Below are 18,440 nucleotides of genomic sequence, written 5' to 3'. Positions count from 1 at the left end.
GTGGAGATTGCAGTGAGCCAAGATGGCACCATTGCACTCTAGCCTGGGCGACAGACAGAGCATGACACTGTCTCAAAACCAAAAGTTAACCAGGCGTGGTGGTGGGTGCCTGTAATCCCAGCTGCTTGGGAGGCTGAGACAGGAGAATTGCTTGAACTTGGAAGGTGGAGGTTGCAGTGAGCCGAGATTGTACCACTGTATTCCAGCCTGGGTGACAGAGTGAGACTGTGTCTCAAAAAAAAAAAAAAAAAAAATCCTGGCCGGGCACGGTGGCTCACGCCTGTAATCCCAGCAGTTTGGAAGTCCAAGGTGGGTGGGTCACTTGATGTTGGGAGTTTGAGACCAGCCTGACCAATATGATAAAACCCCGTCTCTACTAAAAATACAAAAATTAGCCAGGCGTGGTGGCATATACCTGTAATCCCAGCTACTTGGAAGGCTGAGACAGGAGAATTGCTTGAACCCGGGAGGCAGAGGTTGTAGTGAGCCGAGATTGCACAATTGCACTCCAGCTCGGGAAACGAGCAAAACTCCATCTTAAAAAAAAAAAAAAAAACCCTGGCTGGGCGCAGTGGCTCACGCCTGTGATCCCAGCACTTTGGAGGCCGAGATGGGTGGATCACCTGAGGTCAGGAGTTCGAGACCAGCCTGACCAACATGACAAAACCCCGTCTCTACTAAAAAATACAAAATTAGCCAGGCGTGGTGGCGCATGCCTGTCATCTCGGCTACTCGGGAGGCTGAGGCAGAAGAATTACTTGAACCTGGGAGGCGGAGGTTGCGGTGAGCCGAGATCGTGCCATTGCACTCCAGCCTGGGCAACAAGAGCGAAATTCTGTCTCAAAACAAACAAACACAAAAGGTCCTGGCCTGCAGTCAATCCATGGAATCATTGTACCTTCCCTTGCGGCCCCAAGTGAACTGTTCCAACAGAACACTCATCCTTGAGTCTGTGGCATGACCCACTGGAATGGCGCTACAGGATCTTTTCTGTGAATGTCCTCCAACCCCCTTTCCATGGTGGGAAATTTGATCCTAACTAGGGCTAATCCAGCCTGTCCTTCTGCCTCAGCCCCCTATTTTCCTGTCCTCCGAGTCCCTGGAGCTTGTACTGTGTGGCGTGTCCTTTCTTGCCTTTCCCACCTTGCTCAGCATTTTTCAGGGCCCCAGTCGAATCCAAGCCCATGGATTCAGTTGTCACATCCTTCATCTTCCATCCGCGTCTCCTAATCTGTATGTTCTTGCTTTCTTTCCTCGGAGCTCTGGACTGACCCTTCAGCCCGTCTTCATGTAGTGGTACCCTCCTGCCTCCATAGCCCCCAGTCCCACCCCCATCCTACCAATTAGGCCACCAGTTGGCCTTAACTCCTTGGTTAATTTCCTGGGGCTGCCATAACAGGTCACCAGTGGGTGGTGAACTTGATGGCTTCAGTCTAACAGGAATTTAATTCACACGGTTCTGGAGTCCAGAAGTCTGAAACCAAGGTGCTGACAGGGGCACTCTCCCTCTTCCAGCTCCTGGTGATTCCAGGCCTTCCTTGGCTCTGCCTCCAGCTTCACATGGCCTTTTCCCTCTTCTGTTTTGTCACTTGCCAGAACATCTGTCATTGTATTTAGGGCCCATCTTGAGTTCAGGGTGATCCCACCTCAAGACCCTTAATTACATCTAAAAAAACACTTTTTCCAAATAAACTGTCTTAAGTACAGGTCCTGGGGGTTAGTATGTGGACCTGTCTGTTGGGGGCCCACCATTCAAGCCATTCAGCCCATACTCCTCCTCACCCCAAGAGTATGCTGGTGTCCAGGTGCAGTGACACACCTGTAATCTTGGCACTTTGGGAGACCAAGGCAGGAGGGATCTCTTTGAGCCCAGGAGCTGAAGACCAGCCTGGGCAACATAGTGAGAACCCATCTCTACAAAAATAAAATAAAAAAATTAGCCAGGTGCGGTGGTGCATGCCTGTAGTCCCAGCTACTTGGGAGGCTGAGGCAGGAGGATCACGTGAGCCCTGGAGGTTGAGGGTGCAGCGAGCTGTGATTGCGCCACTATACTCCAGCCTGGATGAGAGAGCGAGACCCTTTCTTAGAAAAAAAGTACCCTGGGACTCCCGCCAACCCTGCAGGCGATTTAGCCTTCCCGCTAGCTGAGAGGAACAGTCCAGGAACCACCCTTTGCTACTGGGCTTCTCTTCCCGGATCTGCCACTGAAGCAGGGGGCGGGTGGGTCCCACTAGCCTGCAGTCTGCCCTTCTGACTGTAGCTGTCTCCTAATAGAGGAGCCGCAAGGTGATGAAGGCATCCTGAGGCTGTATGTGAGAACCATCATGTGGATCTCCACAATGGGTACAGAGCTTATTAAAATAAACTGATGGGAAGAGTTCTGATGGGGAGAGGCCCAAGAGTCACCCTATGAGGTGGGGAAACTAAGGCCAAGGGTAAGCAGCAAAGGGACTTGCCAGAAATGCCACAGCCAATGAGGGGCTGACTGCCCAGGGCAGTGAAGTAGTAGAGGCAGAGTGAGTGGCTTGGATTACCCTGACTGCAGAGTGAGGAGGGAGAGGCGATGGCTGAGCAGAGGCTGGGAGGGGTGGCGATCTCTACACAGAGGCCCAGGCCATCCCAGAGGTGGTGTTGACAGTGGGAGACCCTCTCTATCCCCTCTCAGAGCAGCCCCGGATCATACCTGAGATCATAGCATTGTGTAAACGGAGCGACCATTCCACCTGGGCCCGCTCTCGGGAAACTGCAGGTGAAAGTGGGAGGGCCGGGCTTTCCCCCACTTCCGTCCTCACCTCCCTTCTCTAAGGAGGTAAAAATGGCCCGGACCAAGATCTGCCCAGATAGAAAGCCAAGAAACAGGTTCTGAAACAGCTTTTCTGTTCTTTTTTTTTTTTTGGAGACAGAGTCTAGCTCTGTCACCCAGGCTGGAGTGCAGTGCTGCGATCTCGGCTCACTGCAGCTTCCACCTGCCAGGCTCAACCAATTATCCCGCCTCAGCCTCTGGAGTAGCTGGGATTACATGCGGCCACCACCCACGGCTGGCTAATTTTTGTATTTTAGTGGAGATGGGGTTTCACCAGGTTGCCCAGGCTGGTCTTGAACTCCTCACCTCAGGTAATCCACCCGCCTCGGCCTCCCAAAGTGCTGGGATTACAGGTGTGAGCCACTGCACCTGACCTGAAACAGCATTTCCGTTCCTTCTGGAAAAGGGGGAGAAGTTAGAGCAGAGGGGACTGATCGAGTGGGTCCTGAGTGGGGCTGTGTTTAAAACTGGGAGTGGGCCAGGCGCGGTGGCTCAAGCCTGTAATCCCAGAACTTTGGGAGGCCAAGGTGGGTGGATCACGAGGTCGGGAGATCGAGACCATCCTGGCTAACGGGGTGAAACCCCGTCTCTACTAAAAAATACAAAAAACTAGCCGGGCGAGGTGGCGGGTGCCTGTAGTCCCAGCTACTCAGGATGCTGAGGCAGGAGAGTGGCGTGAACCCGGGAGGCGGAGCTTGCAGTGAGCTGAGATCCGGCCACTGCACTCCAGCCTGGGCGACAGAGCGAGACTCCGTCTCAAAAAAAAAAAAAAAAACTGGGAGTGACCCAGGCTGGGCATGGTGGCTCACGCCTGTCATCCCAGCACTTTGAGAGGCCGAGGTGGACGGATCACATGATGTCAGGAGATAGAGACCAGTCTGGCCAATATGGCGAAACCCCATCTCTAATAAAACTACAAAAATTAGCCGGGCGTGGTGGCACATTCCTGAATCCCAGCTACTCGTGAGGCTGAGGCACGAGAATTGCTTGAACCCAGGAGGCGGAGGTTGCAGTGAGCTGAGATCACACCACTGCACTCCAGCCTGGGTGACAGAGTGAGACTCTGTCTTCTCACACACACACAAACATACAAAAAGACAGAGGTGGGAAGGTGAAGACAGGCAGGAGCTCCAATTCCTGACCCCAGCGCCGTCCTGACCCGGATGGAGTGCTGCTCTCACATCTCAGAGACTTCGTACTCAGTCCTGCCCTGCCCTGACAGGCGGCCAGTCCTTGTGGGCAGCAGGGCCATCTACTTCCCCCACTGCGGTGCCAGGGGTGGCCAGGGTGTGTGGAAATGGAAAGAACGTCCTCTCAAAATGCAGGAGGCCAGAGGATGATTCACTGCTCGTGTGCTCTACTAGCTAAAATTCTGTATACCTTGCAATGTGGGGAGAGGGGTTAGAATAAATTTGTAAATGAAGCTGATTGTCTTCAAGTTGATGCATTTTTTTTCATATTTAAAAAGTCCTTGGGGCTGGGCGCGGTGGCTCACACCTGTAATCCCAACACTTTGGGAGGCCAAGGCGGGTGGATCACCTGAGGTCAGGAGTTCAAGACCAGCTTGACCAACATGGTGAAACCTCGTCTCTACTAAAAATCCAAAAATTAGCCAGGCATGGTGGCGTGCACCTGTAGTCCCAGCTACTCGGGAGGCTGAGGCAGGAGAATCACTTGAACCCGGGAGGCCGAGGTTGCAGTGAGCTGAGATCATGCTACTGCACTGTAGCCTGGGCAACAGAACGAGACTCCATCTCTCAATAAATAAATAAATAAAGTCGGTTGGCTGGGTGCGGTGGCTCAAGCCTATAATCCCAGCAGTTTGGGAGGCCGAGACGGGTGGATCATGAGGTCAGGAGATCGAGACCATCCTGGCTAACACGGTGAAACCCTGTCTCTACTAAAAAAAAAAAATACAAAAAACTAGCCAGGCGAGGTGGCGGGTGCCTATAGTCCCAGCTACTCAGGAGGCTGAGGCAGGAGAATGGCGTGAACCCGGGAGGCGGAGCTTGCAGTGAGCTGAGATCCGGCCACTGTACTCCAGCCTGGGCGACAGAGCAAGACTCCGTCTCAAAATAAATAAATAAATAAATAAATAATAAATAAATAAACAAACAAACAAATAAATAAATAAAGTCCATGTCAACCTTAGGAAAAAATATCCTTTATTTATTCTTTCACTCGAAAAACTCACTGAGGTGGTGCCGCACCCGGGCATGGACCCAGTGTCCTCAGTGGAGCATCTCCCGTAAAAAAAAAAAACTCAGTTACCCACTCACTGCCCTACCCCGTGCTGGGGTCACAGCGGTGACAGAGACAACCTCAGCCCTGCCCTCACCCAGTCTTACTTACAGATGTTCACACATACATTTATTTTCCAGTGTTCCCTGCCCCACCCCATAGTTGTTTAGGAAGCAGGGGCTGGGCTGAATGCAGACTCCCCCCTCCGGAGTGACTCAGGACTATAAATCCATTCATCCCAGCTCACAAAACCCTGGGAGGTGCCCTGAGGGCTGTGCCTCTCCCATCTCCTGGTAGGCCGTGCTGTCCCCCTTGTTGGTTTCTCTGTAGGGCATGCCCTTGCCTGGAGGGGGGCAAGATGGCTGAGAGCCACCCCAGGAGAAAATGGACTTTACGTAAGCCCCAACCTGATCTATTGGCCCACGGAGCCACTCTTGGGCCCTTCACTGTGTTACTGAGTGGCGGGCTTGGGTCCCCCAGTGGCAATGGCTTGTAGCTGGAGTTGGTGTGGACAGAGAGAGGAGAAGCATGGCATCTCTGAGTGTATTGAGGATCGACTGCGCCAGGCTCCGTTCTAGTAGCTGGGAACCAGTTGGGAGCAAGCAGAGGCCCTCACTGGAGCTGACTTTCTAGTGCCAGAGAACGGCAATAAAGAAGGAAAGAGTGGTCGGGCACGGTGGCTCACGCCTGTAATCCCAGCTATTTGGGAGGCCGAGGCAGGCCGATCACCTGAGGTCAGGAGTTCGAGACCAGCCTGACCAACATGGAGAAACCCCATCTCTACTAAAAATACAAAATTAGCAGGGTGTGGTGGTGCATGCCTGTAATCCCAGCTAGTTCCAGACTCACGGGCACCGCCGATCTGGACAGGTGGGCAGGGAGGAGGTAGCGCTTCAGATGGAGGGAGATAGAGGGCTGTGAGTATCTGTGAAAGTCCTAGGACAGATGTGGCGTTGGCCTGTTCCTGGAACAGCAAGAGGTTCTGGCTGTCAGAATAGAGCAGTGGCTCGCTGACCAAGGCCTTCGGGCCAAATCAAGGGGACCCTTGCTACCTGTCTTTGTAAATGAAGACTTATTGGAACCCAGGCGCTCATTCGTTTCGTGTTTTCCGCGGTTGCTTTTGCAGTATAGTGACAGAGCTGAGTATTTGCACAGAGATCCTAGGGCCCTTGTACTCTCTGGCCCTTTACGGAAAAAGTTTACCTTCCCCTGGAATAGAGTAAGCGAGGGGAGAGGCTGGGCGAGGGGTCCAGGCAAGCAAAGGCTGCCCCTTGCCTTGATTGGCACAACTATGGAGGTCATCCCAGCTCTGGAGCCCCCACAGGATCACTCAGGCCTCTGCTTCCACCGCATCTGGCTTCAGCTTCCCCCCCTGTGGAGTCCTCCCTCCCTCCCTCCTTCCCCACAGGAAATATCCCCAGCGCTCAGCAGTAACCCCCACTGCATGCAGATCTCAGAACCTCCACCTCAATCTACAGCCACGTGCCACAATAAGAAGCAGAGTTTTAGGCCAGGCGCGGTGGCTCACGCCTGTAATCTCAGTACTTTGGAAGACTGAGGTGGGAGGATCACTTGAAGTCAGGAGTTCGAGACCAGCCTGGCCAACATGGTGAAACCCCGTCTCTAATAAGAATACAAACATTAGCCGCGTGTGGTGGTGCACGTCTGTAATCCCAGCTACTTGGGAGGCTGACATAGGAGAATTGCTTGAGCCCGGGAGGTGGACGTTGCAGTGAGCCAAGATTGCACCACCTGCACTCCAGCCCTGGTGCCAGAGCAAGACTTGGTCTCAAAAAAACAAAAACAAAAAAAATTAGCCAGGCATGGTGGCACACACCTGTAGTCTCAGCTACTTGGGGAGCTGAGGCAGGAGGATCGCTTGAACCGGGGTGGTTGAGGCTGCAGTGAACTGAGATCATGCCCCAGCACTCCAGCCTGGGGGACAAAGTGAGACCCTGTCTCAAAATAAAAAAAGCAGAGTTTGTATAATCCGTAGTGTGCATATTTATACAATAATTTATAATTCTATGTATTTTAAAAGTATACAATTCATGTACTATGTGACATACAATGGAATATAAAATATGTATTTTATGTCGTGTAACATAAATCGTATATTATATGTAGTGTATATGCTTATGTACATATCATTCGAATGAAAGCTTCATTCAATAATTACCCTTAATATTTGCAGTTCCTGTTTCCTATTTTCTTATATTCCATTTCATGAAGAATACAGATATATGTGCATTGTATATACTTAATATATATTATAAACGTATGAAACCCATTATGTGTGTTCTATAACACATTGATGATATGTTAATATCATGCATTATATGTTATATGTCTTGTTAGAATAAGTTTCTCTGAATAATAATTGCTCTTATGTGTGATGGGCAACTGTTACTTTTTTTTTTGAGACAGAGTCTCGCTCTGTTGCCCAGGCTGGAGTGCAGTGGCAAAATCTCAGCTCACTGCAAGCTCTGCCTCCCGGGTTCATGCCATTCTCCTGCCTCAGCCTCCCGAGTAGTTGAAACTACAGGCGCCTGCCACCATGCCTGGCTAATTTTTGTATTTTCAGTAGAGACAGGGTTTCACCGTGTTAGCCAGGATGGTCTCAATCTCCTGACCTCGTGATCCGCCCACCTCGGCCTCCCAAAGTGCTGGGATTACAGGCGTGAGCCACCAGGCCAGGCCAACTTTGTTACTTTATATTCTCCTTTATTTTGTTTCTTATAGAAAAGCATGGCCTGTCACACCTGTAATCCCAGCACTTAGGGAGGCCTAGGTGGGAAGATTTCCTAATCTCAGGAATTCGAAACCAGCCTGGGCAACATGGTGAAACCCCGTCTCTACTAAAAATACAAAAAAATTATCCGGGTGTGGTGGCGGGCGCCCCTGTAGTCCCAGCTACTTGGGAGGTCGAGGCAGGAGAATCGCTTAAACCCAGGAGGCAGGGGTTGCAGTGAGCCAAGATTGCACCACTGCACACCAGCCTGGGTGACAGAGTGAGACTCCGTCTCAAAAAAAAAAAAAAGAAAAGGAAGAAAGAAAAGCATGTACATATGATGTATGTGTTATACAAACCTGTATAACGTGGGCTGTGTTGGGCCAGCGTAAAGACTAAATTTTACTATGGGAAGAGACTTCTAAGCTGGGATTATAGATGTGAGCCACTGTGCTCAGCCTCTGTTTTTTGTTTTGTTTTTGCTTGTTTTTTGGGTTTTGTTTTTGTTTTTTGTTTGTTTGTTTGTTTTGTTTTGGACAGTGTCTTGCTCTGTCACCCAGGCTGGAGTGCGGTGATATAATCACAGCTCGCTGCAGCCTCAGCCTCCTAGGCTCAAGCAGTCGTCCCATGTCATCCTCCAGAGTAGCTGGGACTACAGGTGTGCCACAGCCACACTCAGCTAATTTCTTAATTTTTTGTAGAGATGGGTATCTCTTTATGTTGCCCAGGCTGGTCATGAACTCCTGGGCTCATGCCATCCACTCTTCTCAGCTCCCAAAGTGCTAGGATTACAGGTGTGAGCCACCACAAGCAGCCCCTTTTTTCTCTGTTTTGTTTTGAAGTAGACTCCCATCCTGCCTTGTCTTGATTTGATTTCCTTTATTTATTTATTTATTTTTTTGAGATGGAGTCTCCCTCTGTCACCCAGGCTGGAGTGCAGTGGCGCCATCTCGGCTCACTACAACCTCCGCCTCCCGGGTTCAAGTAATTCTCCTGCCTCAGCCTCCTGAGTAGCTGGGATTACAGGCGCCTGCCACCACACCTGGCTAATTTTTGTTTTTTTTGTTTGTTTTTGTTTTTTTGAGATGGAATTTTCCTCTTGTTGCCCAGGCTGGAGTGCAGTGGCACGATCTTGGCTCACCACAACCTCCGCCTCCCGGGTTCAAGCGATTTTCCTGCCTCAGCCTCCCAAGTAGCTGGGATTACAGGCATGCACCACCATGCCCGGTTAATTTCCTATTTTTATTTATTTATTTATTTATGTATTTATTTATTTTGAGACAGAGTTTCGCTCTTGTTGCCCAGGCTGGAGTGCAATGGCATGATCTCAGCTCACTGCAACCTCCACCTCCCAGGTTCAAGCGATTCTTCTGCCTCAGCCTCCTGAGTAGCTGGGATCACAGGCGTGCGCCACCACGCCCAGCTCATTTTGTATTTTTGGTAGAGATGGGGTTTCTCCATGTTGGTCAAGCTGGTCTTGAACTCCTGACCTCAGGTGATCGGCCTGCCTTGGCCTCCCAAAGTGCTGGGATTACAGGTGTGAGCCACTGCGCCCGGACAAATGTTGTATTTTTAGTGGAGACAGTGTTTCATCATGTTGGTCAGGCTGCTGTCGAACTCCCAACCTCAGATGATCCGCCTGCCTCGCCCTCCCAAAGTGCTGGGATTATAGGCGTGAGCCACCGCGCCTGGCCCCCATCATCCCTTTTTATGGCTGAATAATAGTCCATTGTACGGCTAGAGCACAATTTGTTTCTTCATACCTCTGTGGAACGTTGGGGTTGTCTCCGCCGCGTGGTGGCTATGAATAGGGCTGCTATGAACGTGCATGGAGCGTGCAGTCTTTTTAGGCTTAGATCGTTCGTCTCGAGAGCAGTGAAGCATCATGGGAAGGGCATGGGCTCTGATCCCAAAATGCTTGGAGTCAGTCCCTAGCTCTGCCTCAGTAGGGCGAGCTTGGGCCAGTCACTGGGTATCTTGTGCCTGATAACAGAACTTCCTTTGTAAAGTTATTATGAAAGTGAATCAATCAATACATGCAAAACACTTAGTAAGCTGCTTAGCCCAGAGTAAACAGTTGCAAAATGACTCTGCATTGCCAGCAACAGGAACCTTCCTGGGCTAACTGAAGCAGAAAAAGAACTTACTGGAAGGATATCAGGTAGCTCACTGGCTAAGAAAACTAGCAGGAACCTTGAGAGGTTTATAGTTACAGATGCTGATTCTGTAACAGAGACCCAAGATGTGTAATGATACTGAGTGAATGGAGTTTCCTTCTTGCTCTTAAAACAGTAACGTCGGCCAGTTGCAGTGCTCACACCTGTAATCCCAGCACTTTGGGAGGCTCAGGCAGGAGGATTGCTTGAGCTCAGGAGTTGGAGAACAGCCTGGGCAACATAGCAAGACTCCTCCTCTACAAATAAAAATAAATCATAAAAATTAAAATACAGCTGGGCACAGTGGCTCAGGCCTGTAATCCCAGTACTTTGGGAGGCCAAGGTGGGCAGATCACTTGAGGTCAGGAGTTCGAGACTGGCCTGACCAACATGGTGAAACTCCATCTCTGCTAAAAATACAAAAATTAGGCGTGGTGATGTGTGCCTGTAATCTCAGGTACTCAGGGGGCTGAGGCAGGAGAATCACTGAAACCCAGAAGTTGGAGGTTGCAGTGAGCCAAGATTGCATGACTGCACTCAAGCCTGGGCAACAGAGCGAGACTCTGTCTCAAAAAAAAGAAAAAAAAATTAAAATTAAAAATAAAAATAGGCTAGTCGTGGTAGCTCATGCTTGTAATCCCAGCACTTAGGGAGGCCAAAGCTGGAGGATCACTTGAGCACAGGAGTTTGAGACCAGCCCCTGGGCAATATACAGAGATGCTATCTCTACAAAAATACAAAAGTTAGTCACATGTGGTGGCTTGCTCCTCTAGTCCCAGATACTCAGGAGGCTGAGGTGGGACGGCTGCTCGAGCTGGAGAGTTGCAGCTTGCAGTGAGCTGAGATTCTGCCACTGCACTCCAGCCTAGGCAACAGAGTGAGACCCTGTCTCAAAAATAAATAAATAAATAAACAAAATAAAACAGTGAAGTCATGGGCCGGGCATGGTGGCTCACACCTGTAATCCCAGCACTTTGAGAAGCCAAGGTGGGTGGATTGCGAGGTCAGGAAATCGAGACCATCCTGGCCAACATGGTGAAACTTGTCTCTACTAAAAATACTAAAATTAGCTGGGCTTGGTGGCACATGCCTGTAATCCCAGCTACTTGGGAGGCTGGGGCAGGAGAATCGCTTGAACCAGGGAGGTGGAGGTTGCAGTGAGCCGGGATCGCGTCACCGCACTCCAGCCTGGTGACAGAGCGAGACTCCATCTCAAAAAAAAAAAAAAAACCAAAACAGTGAAGTAATGTTACCACATAATGAGGTTTCTGTCAACAACAAACTGCATATACAACAGTGGTCTCGTAAAATGATAATAGCGTATTTTTACTGTACCTCTTCTACGTTTAGATGTGTCTAGACACGCAAATACTTACCATTGTGTTATAACTCCCTGCAATTTTCAGTACAGTCACATGCTGTTTAGATTTACGGCCTAGGAGCAGAAAGCTCGACCACGTAGCCTAGGTGTGTAGCAGGCCACACTCTGTGTTTGTGTAAGCCCACTCTGTGATGTTTGCACCATGACGAAATCACCAAACAATGCCTTTCTCAGACCGTGTCCCTGTCATTAAGCAATGCACAGCTGTACTAGCTGGGAACAGGTTGGCAGGGCAGCCCTCCTCCTCCACACAGTCATTCAGGGACTCAGGCTGTTGCAACTCTGCTATCTTCAGTGTGTTTATTTCAAGGTCAGCCTGGGGATGGTCTTCATGAGGATCACAGCATGGCTTGTATGGACCAGGGCTGGAAGTAACCCACTTCACTTGGCTGGCTTATTTTTCCTAGAACTTGGTGCCCTGACCACACCTAACTGCACCTAACTATAGTCCCTGGCTGGGCAGCCACTTCTCAGCAAGGAGTCTGTCTGTTGGGTTGCAGCAAGCATGAAGCCCTGGGGGACTCCAAGTCAGAGGGCTGTCAGCACCATGGGTACCACCCCCCCCCCACTGCCCTGGACCTACCCCACACCCTAACATGGATCCTTGGGGTCTCTTTGTATCCTTGAAGCCTTCCCCAAGATTTCAGGTTCAGGCCAGGTATGGTGGTTCACACCTGTAATATCAGCACTTTGGGAGGCCAAGGTGGGAGGATCGCTTGAGCCCAGGAGTCCAAGACTAGCCTGAGAAACATAGTGAGACCCTATTTCTATAAAATGTTTTAAAATGCGCCAGGTGTGGTGGTGCGTGCCCATAGTCCCAGCTACTCAGGAGGCTGAGGCAGGAGGTTTGCTTGAGCCCAGGAGGTCGAGGCTTCAATGAGCCATCATTGCACCACTGCACTCCAGCCTGGCTAGCAGAGTGAGACTCTTTCTCTAAAAAAAATTTATCTTGCTCCTCCCGCCACCCAAGATGCTGAAAGGAAAGAAGGCCAAGGGAAAGAAGGTGGCTCTGGCCCCTGCTGTCGTGAAAAAGCAGGAGGCCAAGAAAGTGGTGAATCCCCTGTTTGAGAAAAGTCCTAAGAATTTTGACATTGGACAGGACATCCAGCCCAAAAGAGACCTCACCCGCTTTGTGAAATGGCCCCGCTATATCAGGTTGCAGCGGCAGAGAGCCATCCTCTATAAGCGACTGGAAGTGCCTCCTGTGATTAACCAGTTCACCCAGGCCCTGGACCGCCAGACAGCTACTCAGCTGCTTAAGCTGGCCCACAAGTACAGACCAGAGATAAAGCAAGAGAAGAAGCAGAGGCTGTTGACCCGGGCCGAGAAGAAAGCTGCTGGCAAAGGGGATGTCCCCACTAAGAGACCACCTGTCCTTCGAGCAGGAGTTAACACCGTCACCACCTTGGTGGAGAACAAGAAAGCTCAGCTGGTGGTGATTGCACACGACGTGGATCCCATCGAGCTGGTTGTCTTCTTGCCTGCCCTGTGTCGTAAAATGGGGGTCCCTTACTGCATTATCAAGGGGAAGGCCAGACTGGGACGTCTAATCCACAGGAAGACCTGGACCACTCTCGCCTTTACACAAGTGAACTCGGAAGACAAAGGCACTTTGGCTAAGCCAGTGGAAATTATCAGGACCAATGACAACAACAGATACGATGAGATCCACCGTCACTGGGGTGGCAATGTCCTGGGTCCCAAGTCTGTGGCTCGTATCGCCAAGCTCAAAAAGGCAAAAGCTAAAGAACTTGCCACTAAACTGGGTTAAATGTACACTATTGAGTTTTCTGTACATAAAAATAATTAAAATACAAATTTTCCTTCAAAAAAAATTTATCTTATTTATTTTGTTTTATTTTTTAGTAGAGACCAGGTCTCCCTGTGTTGCCCAGGCTAGTCTCAAACTTCTGGACTCAGATGATCCTCCTGCCTCGGCCTCCCATAGTGCTGAGATTACAAGCCTGAGCCGCTACACAAGGCCCCAATTAAATGAAGGGTGACTACGTATCCAGCCAAGAACAATGGACCTCCCAGACCCCCCTATAGTACAGGATGGCTATGTGGCATGGGGGTTCTGTAAAATTCAGTGGCTTTTCCATAAAAAGTGACAGATTAGGCCAGGCGCGGTGGCTCAAGCCTGTAATCCCAGCACTTTGGGAGGCCGAGACAGGCGGATCACGAGGTCAGGAGATGGAGACCATCCTGGCTAACACGGTGAAACCCCGTTTCTACTAAAAAAAAAACAAAAAACTAGCCGGGCGAGGTGGCGGGCGCCTGTAGTTTCAGCTACTCGGGAGGCTGAGGCAGGAGAATGGCGTAAACCCGGGAGGTGGAGCTTGCAGTGAACTGAGATCCGGCCACTGCACTCCAGCCTGGTTGACAGAGCGAGACTCCGTCTCAACAAAAAAAAAAAAAAAAAAAGTGACAGATTAGACATACACTTCCTCTTACACCCCTGCCCCCACCTCCTGCCTGGAAGGAGGCTGTGATGCTGAGGGGTGGCAGGCGTCTTTTGGGCTTGTGGCTAAGAGCCCCGTAATCAGGAGGGTAGGGCTGAACCAGGAGCCTGGGTTCCCAGTGACATCATATGGCAGCCTTCTGGTTGTGGGAGAATAGTCCCCATATGGGGAAGCCATGGGTTTCTCCAGTTTCTGTTGCAGGCTGTTCCTGACTCGGACTCACAGCAGTGGCGTGTCCCCAGTCCAATAGAGGGGTTTAGATTCTGGAAAATCAAAAACCTCAGAAATACAGACATTCATTCCTGAGGTCTCTGAGTTAGGTGAGATCCACTCGGGCCCAGCATAGAGACTGTGAACCTCACCCCCCCACCCACCCACCTACCATTCCAGACAGTATTTGCTAATTCCAGTGAGAGAGGTCCTGGACCCCGGTGTTCTGGCTTTTTTGCTTGTTTGTGTTTTGAGACGGAGTCTCTCTCTGTCACCCAGGCTGGAGTGCAGTGGCGCCATCTTGGCTCACTGCAACCTCCACCTCCCAAGTTCAAGTGATTCTCCTGCCTCAGCCTCCCAAGTAGCTGGGATTACAGGCGCCTGTCACCACGCCCACCTGATCTCAGGTGATCCGCCTGCCTTGGCCTCCCAAAGTGCTGGGATTACACATGTGAGACGCCGCGCCTGGCCTTTTTTTTTTCTGAGATTCAGTCACCCAGGCTGCAGTGCAGTGGTGCAGTCACAGCCCACTGCAGCCTCAACCACCCAGGCTCAAGCAATCTTCCCACTTTAACCTCCCAAGTAGCTGGGACTACAGGTATGAGCCACCGTGTCCTGGCCTGTTTTGTTTTTTTAAACAGCTTTCTCAAGGTATAATCTACACACCATGAAACTCACCCTTTGTTTTCTTTTATTTTTTTATTTTTAATTTTTTAATTTTTTTGAGACAGAGTCTCACTCTGGCACCCAGGCTGGAGTGCAGTGTCGTGATCTCAGCTCACTGCAACTTCTGCTTCCTGGGTTCAAGCGATTCTTCTGCCTCAGCCTCCCGAGTAGCTGGGACTACAGGTGCCTGCCACCACACCCGGCTAATATTTGTATTTTTAGTAGAGACGGGGTTTCACAATGTTGGCCACAATGGTCTCAATCTCCTGACCTCGTGATCCACCTGCCTTGTCCTCCCAAAGTGCTGGTATTACAGGCATGAGCCACTGCACCCGGCCAAAGCTCACCCATTTTAAGAGTACGATTTGATGATTTTCAGTAAACGGACATGGTTATGCAACCATCTCCACATTCCAATTTCAGAACATTTCCATCATCTCCAAAAGATCCCTCACGTTCATTTGCAGTGACTCTCCATTCTCCTTCTTCCTTCATCCCCTAAAAATCACTGATCTCAGTAGATTTCTGCCTCAATAGATTGCATTATTTGAGCATTTCATATAAATGAAATCATACAATGCATGGTCCATTTTATTGCATGAATAGCTCTTTCCTTTTTTTTTTTTTTTTTTGAGACAAGGTCTGGCTCTGTCGCCCAGGCTGGAGTGCAGTGACACGCTTTCTGCTCACTGCAACCTCAACCCCACCCCCGTCCAGTAGCTGGGACTACAGGCATGCGCCACCATGCCTGGCTAATTTTTGTGTTTTTTGACTGGGTGCAGTGTTCATGCCTGTAATCCCAGCACTTTGGGAGACAGAAGTGGGTGGATAGTTTGAGGTCAGGAGTTTGAGACCAGTCTGGGCAACATAGTGAAACGTCATCTCTACTAAGTATACAAAAATTAGCTGAGCGTGGCAGAAAAAGTGAAAATATTAAAATTCTTCTGTGATGTTTTTGTAGAGAAGGGGTTTCACCATGTTGCCCAGGTTGGTCTTGAACTCCTGGGTTCAAGCGATAAGTAGCCTCCCAGAGTGCTGGGAATACAGGTGTGTAAGCCACTGTACCTGGCCTGTTTAACTTTTTAAGAAGCTGCCCAGCCAGCCGGGCGTGGTGGCTCATGCCTGTAATCCCAGCACTTTGGGAGGCCAAGGCAGGCGGATCACGAGGTCAAGAGATCGAGACCATCCTGGCCAACATGGTGAAACCCCGTCTCTACTAAAAATACAAAAAATTAGCTGGGCGTGGTGGTGCGTGCCTGTAGTCCCAGCTACTCGAGAGGCTGAGGCAGGAGAATTGCTTGAAACCAGAGGGCGGAGGTTGCAGTGAGCCGAGATCACACCACTGTACTCCAGCCTGGGCAACACGAGCAAAACTCCATCTCAAAAAGAAAAAGATACCGTCCTCTTTTGTGAGTCAAGTCCTTTTCCACTGGGTTCTCTACCTTTCCCCTTTTGATTGGCAGGAGGTCTCTGTATGTCCAGAATTTGAGTTATTTGTCGGATTGATGTATTGCAATCAATTTTCCACTGGGTTCTCTACCTTTCCCCTTTTGATTGGCAGGAGGGTTCTCTACCTTTCCCCCTTTTGATTGGCAGGACGTCTCTGTATGTCCTGCATTTGAGTTATTTGTCAGATTGATGTATTGCAAATGGCTTCTTCCAGTCTATGATTTGCCTTTTCCCTCTCTTGGTGGTGTCTTTTGAAGAATGAAAGTTCTTTTTTTTTTTTTTTTTTGAGACAGAGTCTTGCTCTATTGTCCAGGCCTGAGTGCAGTGGCACCATCACAGCTCACTACAGTCTTCAACTCTCGGGCTTAAATGATCCTTGTAGCACAGCCTGCTGAGTAGCTGGGAGGCGGAGGTTGCAGTGAGCCAAGGTTGCACCACTGCACTCCAGCCTGGGCGACACAGCGAGACTACATTTCAAAAAACAACAAACAAAAAAGAAGTTCGAGACAAGCCTGACCAACATGACGAAACCCCATCTCTAATAAATTTTTTTTTTTTAATTAGCCTGGCATGGTGGCAGGTGCACCACCATACCCGGCTAATTTTTTTATTTTTTGTAGAGATGGGGTTTCACCATGTTGCCCAGTATGGTCTTGAACTCCTTCTCTGAAGCAATCCTCCCACCTTGGCCTCCCAAAGCACAGAGTTTATAGACATGAGCCAGTACACCCAGCCTCCTACTTTTTTTTTTTTTATAAAAGTGTTATATTTGTGCCTCTCATGTTTTGATCAACAATCCCTGTGGAATAAATTTTTGTGTATTATGTGAGGTAGATGTTCAGGTTTATTTTTTCTCTTTTTTTTTTTTTTTTTTTTTTTGAGACGGAGTCTCGCTCTGTCGCCCAGGCTGGAGTGCAGTGGCCGGATCTCAGCTCACTGCAAGCTCCACCTCCCGGGTTTACGCCATTCTCCTGCCTCAGCCTCCCGAGTAGCTGGGACTACAGGCGCCCGCCACCTTGCCCGGCTAGTTTTTTGTATTTTTTAGTAGAGACGGGGTTTCACCGTGTTAGCCAGGATGGTCTCCATCTCCTGACCTCGTGATCCGCCCGTCTCGGCCTCCCAAAGTGCTGGGATTACAGGCTTGAGCCACCACGCCCGGCCTATTTTTTTCTCTGTGCATATTCAGGTGATCCAAAAACATGTCTGGAAAAGGCCATTCTTTTTTTTTTTTTGAGACAGAGTCTCGCTCTGTCGCCCAGGCTGGAGTGCAGTGGCCAGATCTCAGCTCACTGCAAGCTCCACCTCCCGGGTTTACCTCCTCCTGCCTCAGCCTCCTGAGTAGCTGGGACTACAGGCGCCCGCCACCTCACCCGGCTAGTTTTTTTGTATTTTTTTTTTTTAGTAGAGATGGGGTTTCACCGTGTTAGCCAGGATGGTCTCGATCTCCTGACCTCGTAATCCGCCCGTCTCCTCCTCCCAAAGTGCTGGGATTACAGGCTTGAGCCACCACGCCCGGCCAGAAAAATAAAATAATTTTAAAGCCCAATGGACACTAAACTTCCCTGTATGTTTGGACATTTTATAATCAAATTTTAAATGAAGACTATGAAAATCAGGGGGAAAAATAAGTTCTGAAAAGTCAACAAAACCTCCCACTGGTGTAACAAAAAGGAGCAATGAAAAAAACAGGAAAGGAAAATGAGATCAGTGCAGGGTGGCATTCCAGACTGGGAAGGGGTAGGAGAAAGGTAGGAGAAAATGGAGAGGAGGCAACGGATAAGACACAGTTAGGGGGTCACCAAGACCACCCTCACTTCTGACATTGACTGCAAGCCCAGGAGTCTCCAAGGCCACCATCAGTTTCAGTAATTTGCTAGAAAGACTCACAGAACTCACTAGGATCAGTTATTCTCATGGTTGTGGCTCATTACAGTGAAAAGAATCAGATTACAATCAGCCCAGGGAAGAAGTCCATGGGTCCAGGAGAGTTCCAAGTGCTAATTTAATACCTGGTGCAGTTGTGGACAGCACTAACTTCTCCCAGTAATGATGAGTGACATGATATCACCCATCAGGGAAGAATCCCTGAGCCTCGGTGTCTAGGGTTTTTAATAGGGATAGGCATGTGGATAAGGCTGACCTCTTGTGTGGCTCCCCTTAGATTCTAGCCCCTCTGGAGGTTAAGCTGATACCACATGGCCCAAAGCCCCTACCATAAATCACCACTATTAGCACAAACCATTTGGTGTGGCCCAAGTCCCCATGTAAACTCAGGCTGTACGTTCCAAGAACTAAAAAATTACCTCCCAGGAGTAAAAGGCAAAAGTCAGACCTCTATTTG

The 18,440-nt window shown here is 49.7% G+C and overlaps 2 protein-coding genes across 2 annotated transcripts in view; both read left to right on the top strand.

Annotated features, from left to right (window-relative positions):
* The window catches only part of OPA3 (outer mitochondrial membrane lipid metabolism regulator OPA3), a 59,033-nt gene that overhangs the window by 36,112 nt on the left and 4,481 nt on the right, over window positions 1–18,440 (top strand). The window lies entirely within an intron of this gene.
* On the top strand, window positions 12,261–13,148 carry LOC117091408 (60S ribosomal protein L7a-like). The gene has a single exon (XM_033223695.1). It carries the CDS (start codon window positions 12,283–12,285, stop codon window positions 13,081–13,083), a length of 801 nt encoding a protein of 266 aa, XP_033079586.1. The 5' UTR covers window positions 12,261–12,282; the 3' UTR covers window positions 13,084–13,148.

This window comes from Trachypithecus francoisi, unplaced genomic scaffold (genome assembly GCF_009764315.1).
Source record: "Trachypithecus francoisi isolate TF-2019V2 unplaced genomic scaffold, Tfra_2.0 Lachesis_group12, whole genome shotgun sequence".
NCBI classification, from domain to species: Eukaryota; Metazoa; Chordata; class Mammalia; order Primates; family Cercopithecidae; genus Trachypithecus; species Trachypithecus francoisi.
This window is presented reverse-complemented; position numbering and strand designations above follow the sequence as displayed.